General features: G+C 35.6%; 1 protein-coding gene across 1 annotated transcript in view; it reads right to left on the bottom strand.

Moving 5' to 3' along the window:
* LOC106878101 (kelch-like protein 20) overlaps positions 1-8636 on the bottom strand; it is a 42156-nt gene that overhangs the window by 16917 nt on the left and 16603 nt on the right. The window contains exons 3-7 of the mRNA XM_014927211.2: positions 6455-6995; positions 5020-5178; positions 3417-3627; positions 2649-2832; positions 1746-1889 (exon numbers count right to left, since the gene is read on the bottom strand). Coding sequence (XP_014782697.1) covers positions 1746-1889; positions 2649-2832; positions 3417-3627; positions 5020-5178; positions 6455-6952 — 1196 coding nt within the window. The 5' untranslated portion in view covers positions 6953-6995. The remainder of the gene's footprint in view (positions 1-1745; positions 1890-2648; positions 2833-3416; positions 3628-5019; positions 5179-6454; positions 6996-8636) is intronic.

Genomic DNA, 8636 nt, shown 5'->3' with positions numbered 1-8636 from the left:
AGAAGGGACCGTGCCCTTGATCTTCCCAGATTCTCTGATGGATGAAAAATAAAAAAAATTGGTAGATAGGCACAGGAGTGGCTGTGTGGTAAGTAGCTTGCTTACCAACCACATGATTCCGGGTTCATTCCCACTGCGTGGCACCTTGGGCAAGTGTCTTCTACTATAGCCTCGGGCCGACCAAAGCCTTGTCAGTGGATTTGGTAGACAGAAACATATATGTGTGTGTGTGTTTGTGAGTCTGTGTTTGTCCCCCTAGCATTGCTTGACAACCGATGCTGGTGTGTTTATGTCCCTGTAACTTAGCAGTTTGACAAAAGAGACCGATAGAATAAGTACTAGGCTTTAAAAGAATGAGTGCTGGGGTCGATTTGCTTGACTAAAGGCAGTGCTCCAGCATGGCTGCAGTCAAATGACTGAAACAAGTAAAAGAGTAAAGAGTGGCTGTGTGGTTAACAAACTAAACAACTGATTGAAAACTAATATAGCCAAAAGCATAACATACCACTTCTCTTAGCCAGTGTGACTAAGAAAAATTTTTATTCACACTTCATAGTGCAAAGGCTATATTGCTAGTGAGAGTATTCTTCATCTGTTGGGGAGATTCACTATCCAGTATTTTTCCATAAATTTTAGTCTTGTAACACTACTTTCAAGTACATTCTAAGTTTCCCAGGTTAATGATCTAAATTCTTTTGGGTTTTTTTTTTCTTATTCTAGTACAAGTATCATCAACAACTCATATGCAAACATTGAAATTTGTAGAACTCTGAAAACCATCAAACTCAGACAAATGGATGTCAAGAAATATAAACACTGTAATGTATCTTTTTTTTTTACTGCACTCACTGGTTCCAAATTATAGAGATAGCTTTCTTTTCATTCAGCATTTTAACAGTCTTCATTGTTACTGATATGTTTCTATTCCAAACTACATTATGATTCTAACCTTCCTTAACACTAAATAAAACAGAAAATACTTTAATCTTTTTAAAAAGATTTAAGGAAAAAAACTACTTTCTGAAAATATATCTTTTAGCATTTTCTTATCAGATCATTATAAATACTATTTTATTTTACCTTACATCAGACCTTGTATATTAATCTCGTCACCATAAAACCAGAAGCTTAAAAGCTTAATAATTCTATTTCCAAAATTTCACACTGAAGTAGTTTTTACCTGTCTTGGATGTTGCTGCTGTTACATCCAACAGAGGGCCATCTGACCAACTGACAAACATTAACTTATGACAATCTTCAACTGATCTGTGATCAGTTGAATCGATTATGAATGCACTATCTCTTTATTCTGTCCCTTCTCATTTGAACTAGCTGGCTGCAGATTCCCTTTACTCAAGCCCACTTGACACACTTGCCATTCCTTGTTTCATTATACCTGGTAAGTCTTATCTTTCAGATCCCAGAATAAACACCTTGTTCACTCATTACTCTCTGCAAATGTCATGGATACTGGTCTCCCATCCTCTTTCTAACGTATAATTACTCTCCAAACATCTATGTTTTATTTCTGGTCTTACTTGGTTAATATTCATATAGCCAAAAGCTTATTGTAGTGTATTATATCTTTTCCTCTCTAGTTACTATACATACTTGTTCCTTCAAATAATCTCTAGAATTTGAAATAAATTCATAATTTATCCTACTGAAATAAATTGTAGAACCCTAAAGGATTTTCTTAGTGCAAGGATTCAAATTCGAAAGATGGGAAAAAGAGCCAAAAATACCTTTCTACAAAATTCAAGCAAGATACACCATCTTGGCCTCCAACTGCATACATGTGTCCATCCAATACAGCTACTCCAACACTTGTTCGACAAGAGCTAGTTGGTGCAACATCACTGCTCCACTGATTTGTTTGAGGATCATATCTTCAAGTATTAAGAAAAAACAACATAATTGGATTTAGAAAAATATATGGAAGGAAAATAACAATTTACGTGTCTTACATTGTAACATTATAACATGGAAATGTGACTGATATCTACATGTGATTTCATATTTATAATCGTTTCAGATAATGACATAGTAACTGAAGTGTTATCAATGTCTGAATACCTGCCATTAAAGGCCATAAAGTAAATTATGTACACTGTCAAGAAGACACAGCGAATCTTCTAGGAAATATATTTTCTGAGACCTTTGCTAAATAAATTTTGACAAAACTGCTGCGAATCTTCCAGAAAATACATTTTCTGAGGCTTTCGCTAAATAAATTTTGACAAGTACAGGCTGTTGCTACTTCTTAAATGGTCAAGCAATTTCAGAAATACTAAACATTTTTTCATCTAAGAAATCAATATTATCTAAGAAATCAAACATAAATTTCTAATCAATTTTTTTTTCAATTCCAGGTCAATTTATGTATCTGCTATGAAAATGAGGTAAGTTTTAATTAAATTTCCATGAATATATAGATGTAGAATATTTTCTAACATGACACCTGAACTCATGTATTTCCACAAAAGCTCCTACTTGCTCTCCAACATACAACAATTACTTCATTCCAAGTTTACTTACATCATAGAGACTACTCAACCTTGACTGCTATCACATGAACAGATTGATACATAATGTCAAAGACTGTCAGTACATTCCTATTACAAAATGAATATGTGATAAACTCTTACCTTTCAATGCTGTTTAAATAAGATTGTCCATCATGGCCTCCTACAGCATAAAGAAGGTCATTTAAGACAGCAACACCTACACCACAGCGTCGTTTACTCATTGGTGCTACCATGCGCCATTCACTTGTCTGAGGGTCATATCTCTCAACGCTAGATATCGCATCACCACTACACCATCCACCAACTGCAATTGAAGATTTTTAAGGATTATATATCAAAACAAGAAAAGTTTTAACAAACTGACTTATTTGTTTAGTTCAAATCAAAAAGGCAGCACAACCACTCTCAAGACAAATTTCATCTTTCATTTGCAGTATAAAACTATATTTATCAAAAAGACAGAGTAAAAGTTTATTATCTAATAGCCACTGTTTGAGAGTTAAAGATAGCTGAATCAACAAGTTAGAAAATATTTTGTTACTGCTGCTGCAATGTGATACTTGACTCTCAAGAGCTCTCAATATGTACCACAAGCTGTATGCAATTTCGGTATAGAAAAATTAATGATTGTTTGCTTTAGATGCAATACTGATATCGGACCATCTTATAAACATTGGATATAATAAAAATGCTAATAATATGGCTCCATTTTCAATTCTATGTCTACTGTTCCAGTTTGGATTTGGAAATAAATGAATCAGTGTTAACAGTAAACATACCATTTGCCTTAATGAGAAAAAATTTGAAACGGTCACAAGACTGTTAAATAAAGAAAAATATGCTGTGTAAAGGACAAACCATTAAAAATGGAGCAAGGAGAATATTTACCAGCGAACAATACTTCTCCACAACGGATGGGTTTCCGAGGTCTTGTTCGTGGCCCCTGCATGAGGGGTCTTTCTTGAGGCAAGAGGAGGTAGTTTTTAGCTTCATCTAGCAGATCACGACAGGATTCATCACTTTTTATAAGCAGATCAGATCCTACAGTACCAACCAGGAACTTCGGACTCATCAAAGGGAGACGAACATGCTGTAAGACCTATAAATGGATAGACATTTTAGAAATATTTCCTGTTATTCAAAAGCAATTAAAATATCCTTTACATTATAACATACGTTCACTTTGTGAGATTTTATTAAAGTTTTCCTCTTCTGGCAAGGAATTTAGGTATTTAAGTTAATTATGAATTAGATATTTAAATAAATATATCTAACACTCAGTTAAGTATCCTAAGTAAAACTTCATCTGTAGATGTTGGAGTACATTAAGGTTGTACATATTGATCATGTGTTTTCATAGGAGCCATAAACAAATGCAAAAACAGTAATTTTCAATGGTACAACTTCAAAAAGCACACAAGAAATGTTGTTATGTGAAGTTCACAGGTTCAAGTCTTATGACATTGTTTGGCACCAAGACAACTTGAAATGAGCAGGCTTTTGATCAAAAGCATTCCAGTCATGACCATCTTAGTACTATAATATCAAATGTATCCATATTTTTTAAAGATAACAGGATGTGATTTAAGGTAAATTTGGTTGCTATTTCTTGCAGGTTGAAAAGAGCTCTCATTGGCATATTTTACATAATTGCCCCAATAAAAGTTCAACGTTAGAATTCAAAACAAAGTGGCAGAATGGTTTCAGTTTGAATTGACTTGAGATTTGAAACTTCTGGAAAGAACTTGGTCATGAGGACACTACTTCGGACAAGTTGCATAGAGCATGGTTCAATATTAAAAACACTGCTCCAATGAAACACTGTTGGCTTGCTAAGCCTTATATTGTACACATGGCTAAGTTATATTTCTTTGAGTGTATCAGTCTACTATTTCAGTTTTACAGACAGGTAGTTAGAAGTTAGCAATCAAATACTCAGTTTGCCCAGCTGTGGACAATATTAATGAAAATCTCCTTCATTGGACACAAAACTCGGCCTGCGAAGACCTGTTGGGGCAAGCGAAAGCGAAATCGTGATGGCACCTGTGCCCAGTGTCGCCTTCTTGACACTTGTGCCGGTGGCATGTGTAAAGACATTCGAGCGAGATCGTTGTCAGTGCCGCTGGACTGGCTCCTGTGCAGGTGGCACGTAAAAGCACCCACTACACTCTCGGAATGGTTGGCGTGAGGAAGGGCATCCAGCTGTAGAAACTCTGCCAAATCAGATTGGAGCCTGGTGTAGCCATCTGGTTCACCAGTCCTCAGTCAAATCGTCCAACCCATGCTAGCATGGAAAGCGGACGTTAAACGATGATGATGTTGATTCCAATATAATCATACTTGCAGAGAAAAATAAATGTGAAACTTTTATTTAAGAAATGTTGCAAGAATATTTCAAAAAGGAATATTTATTTATATACATTTGTTCATTTACCAAAAATACAATTAATAGATTATTAAAGAATAAAGAATTCTGCATTGTTTGACATACAGTTGGAAGATGCTGCCTTCTCTCTTGGATATTGTAACGGACCCATGCCATGACAGCGTTGTAGACTTGTTCTTCACTTCGTACATTCAGCTCATCACTGGAGATTATATCAACAAGTTGATTCACAGGAAGTAATAAGAATTCCTCACTTTCCATCACCTATAAAAATTTAAACATTATCATTTGAAAATTTAAGTATCTCTGAAACTGCACTATAGTATGCTGGTCTAATTTAATTTAACATTCCATGAAGAACTGATGCTTATTCTTGATACCAAGGTGAATTAAGATATGAACACCTGGCTCAATACCATAGCCACTCAGCTATTTTCCCTGTACCTTTATTATGTTTGAAGTATTACACTGTGTAACAAAATTTTAATTTTTCTTTTTTGTCTTTGGTCTATAAACGTTATTTCCTATTTGCCTTTATCTAGAAATCAAAGGAAATGACTACTATTCACTTTAAACTTTGCTTTGTAACCTGGATATCAATGCTTTGAAACTGACCTATTTTCCATTACATTTAGTGCAGAGTTGCTGAAGCAGAAATATCTTTACAGCAAATATTCTGCTCAGCACCATAGATTTGCTTGTCAGTTGCTTCACTATAACCACTTGTGCATGTCCCTAAGTGGCTGACAATATGTGCATCTCTGACCATGAGCAAGAGTAGTGGGGGAGCATCATAGCCATGTTTTGAGAAGGATATTTTAGTTATTTTTCATACTTTCTAGGAGTAAGCAAAGAGGAAATAACAGTTACTACCCAGGGACAAAAATCGTATTACACAGTATTATTTCATTTGAAGAAGCTGCGACCAGTAAATTTATGAACTCTTTTACTCTTGCACAAGTTTTAGTCATTAGACTGCAGCCATTCTAGGGCATTGCCTTGAAGGGTTTAGTTGATCAAATTGACACTAGTACTTATTTTTTAAGTATGGTACCTCTTCTGTCAGATTCTGTTTTTACCAAACTACTATGTTACAGAGATATAAACAAACTAACACTGGTTATCAGGCAGTGTCACATAAAGACAAGCCTATACAAACCACACACATACATACATATACATGATTGACTCATGCATAGTTTCTATGTATCAAATTCACTCACAAGGTGTTGGCCCACCTGGGGCTATAATAGAAAACACCTGCCCACAAGGTCTCATAGCACCTACATATACCTATACATGTGCCTGTATGTGTGTGTGTATACATGTATGTACACCACACGCATGCATGCATGCATGCACACAAGTGATTGCTTGTTTTAAGAAATCTGATTTATGATAGAAATATGTAGAGATGGTGTGGTTAAGTGCTAAATATATTGATCAGTCATGGGAGCAAGAAAGCATTTTGTAATGCCTTTATCAATTGGTATTGCAAATACAAGAAATAAAACAATATAAAAAAAAACAACAAATTTACCTCTTGAAAGTTGTGTTGGGTAAATTTGTCAGCTATCCTTAGGAGGTCTCGGCAGGCATGAGTATCAGCAAAGGCACGAATCCCAAGGCAATTGGATGGATCCAGTTGCCGTTTTAAGAACTCACAGCACACTTCTTGAATTTCAGCCAGCTGCAATAAGCATGCAGCTGGCAGTAAAGTCTGTACATTGCTTTCTTCAACAGTAATGTTTGCAGTATAACAAAAGTCTATGAGAAGCTCCATGGCATTCTCATCAATGTCTCTTATGGTGACCTCAGTCTGACGGCTCTCTGCTAATTCTCCAGTGAACATGGCATGGAAGTAAGGACTGCATGCTGACAAAATCATACGATGAGCAAAAATCTTTCGTTGTCCAACAATAAGCACCACATCACACAGTTCTCTCAATTTCCGAAGAACATTGATGGCCTCCAATGTATGCCGCGGATGTTTATCTGAGGTGTAGGCCAGCCGTGCTGGAGACGGAGGGCGCTCCATTGTAGTAAAATAAAAAACAAAATAAAGGTTTTGTTTGCAAAATCTGGAAAACAAGCAAAATTATTTCAAGTTATTTGAGGAATCAAAACAAACAAAACACCCAAATTCATAAAATAAAAACATACTATAAGGGTGTATAAAAAAATTATTCAGGTATTGGTGTCATAAACATTATTTAAACTTCAATGTTCTCTTTACACAATAATATAATTTAATTTCATGCACACAACATCTTTAAATGCATAATATTTTGTGAAAATAAATAGAAAATGTGGCTGTTCATGTCTTGTAAAGATGGCGACAGGAATAATATTATCAACATCATTTTAATGTTCACTTTTCTATACTCGCATGGGTCAAACAATTAGTTGAGGCAAATTTTTTATGGCTAGATGCCTATCCTATTGCCAACACACACTTGTTTCAAAGTAAGGTAGTATTTCTCCCTAACCAGGCATGTTTTCTCGTTGATTTAGATGGACTCTGGAGTACAGCCTGCTGCACAGCAGCAATGTTCACGGTACTTCTGCCTGATTTGGGCCGGCCTGCTGCACAGCAGCAATGTTCAAGATACTTCTGCCTGATTTAGGCTGGCCTGCATTTCCTTGATAGTTGTCCGCTACTGATCTAGTCGATACAAACTTGTCATGGATATGATAAAGTGTTAAACGACTTGGTGGGTCACGATGTGGAAATCGTTCAGGAAACTTTTGATGCACTGTGTCGTTGGCGAGCCAAACACTTCCATCAAGCTTGCAACCACCTTTCTTTGTTCCAATGCGAGCCTGTCAGCCATGGGGAATGTCTATCTGTAACAGAACAGATAAGTGTTAACATAATTTTGGCTCACTCTGTATATCTTCTCTTTACAAACCCATTTAAAACATGGTTTCTGTCTGAGTCAAGTGTTTATTATTTGACAGAATAATTTGAACGCTAGAGGGTTAAAATATTCAGTTTCATCCCTACTGTTTTCTATGAGGAAACATAACAAATATAAATATATCCTCTCTTTATGTACACCCATCTAAAACACGATTACTGAGTCAAGTGTTTACTATTTGTTTTTATAATAGCATTCATTATGAATAATACAGATATTTTAATGTGACACTGACAATGAAAACATTGTTTTCCAAGGAATGTCACAATGGTTACAAAATGTTACAAAGGTGAAGAGTTCAAGCATTGAATAGTTATTCAATGGCCATGGTTTTGAATGTCTGCCAGCAATGAATGTTTCAATTCATAACTCTGATACTCACTCAGCTGTAAATATACTACTGGTCCCACTGTGTAGCACCTTGAATAAGTGTCTTCTATAAAAACTTCAAGCCAATCAAAAGCTTGGGAGTAGATTTGGTAGGTGGAAACTGAAGAAACCTGTTGTGTGTGTGTGTGTGTGTGTGTGTGTGTGTGTGTGTTTGTGTCTCCTTGACCTGACATCATGTGGTAGCTGTAAATGATTGTCAGTGTCATAAAATCAGTATCATTCATTTCCAATATTCTGTGAAAACATGCCTGACCATGGGGAAATCTTGCCTTACTTGAACATAGGTAAAGGAAGGGCATCTGGCCATAGAAAAAAATCTACTTCAATAAATTCCATCTGATCTCTTGCAAGCATGGAAAAAGAGACATTAATATATGTATATATATATATATATATATATATATATATATA

This window comes from Octopus bimaculoides, chromosome 1 (genome assembly GCF_001194135.2).
Source record: "Octopus bimaculoides isolate UCB-OBI-ISO-001 chromosome 1, ASM119413v2, whole genome shotgun sequence".
In the NCBI taxonomy this organism is placed as follows: domain Eukaryota; kingdom Metazoa; phylum Mollusca; class Cephalopoda; order Octopoda; family Octopodidae; genus Octopus; species Octopus bimaculoides.
The sequence above is the reverse complement of the archived record's forward strand: the minus strand, read 5'-3'. Positions and strand labels throughout refer to the sequence as shown.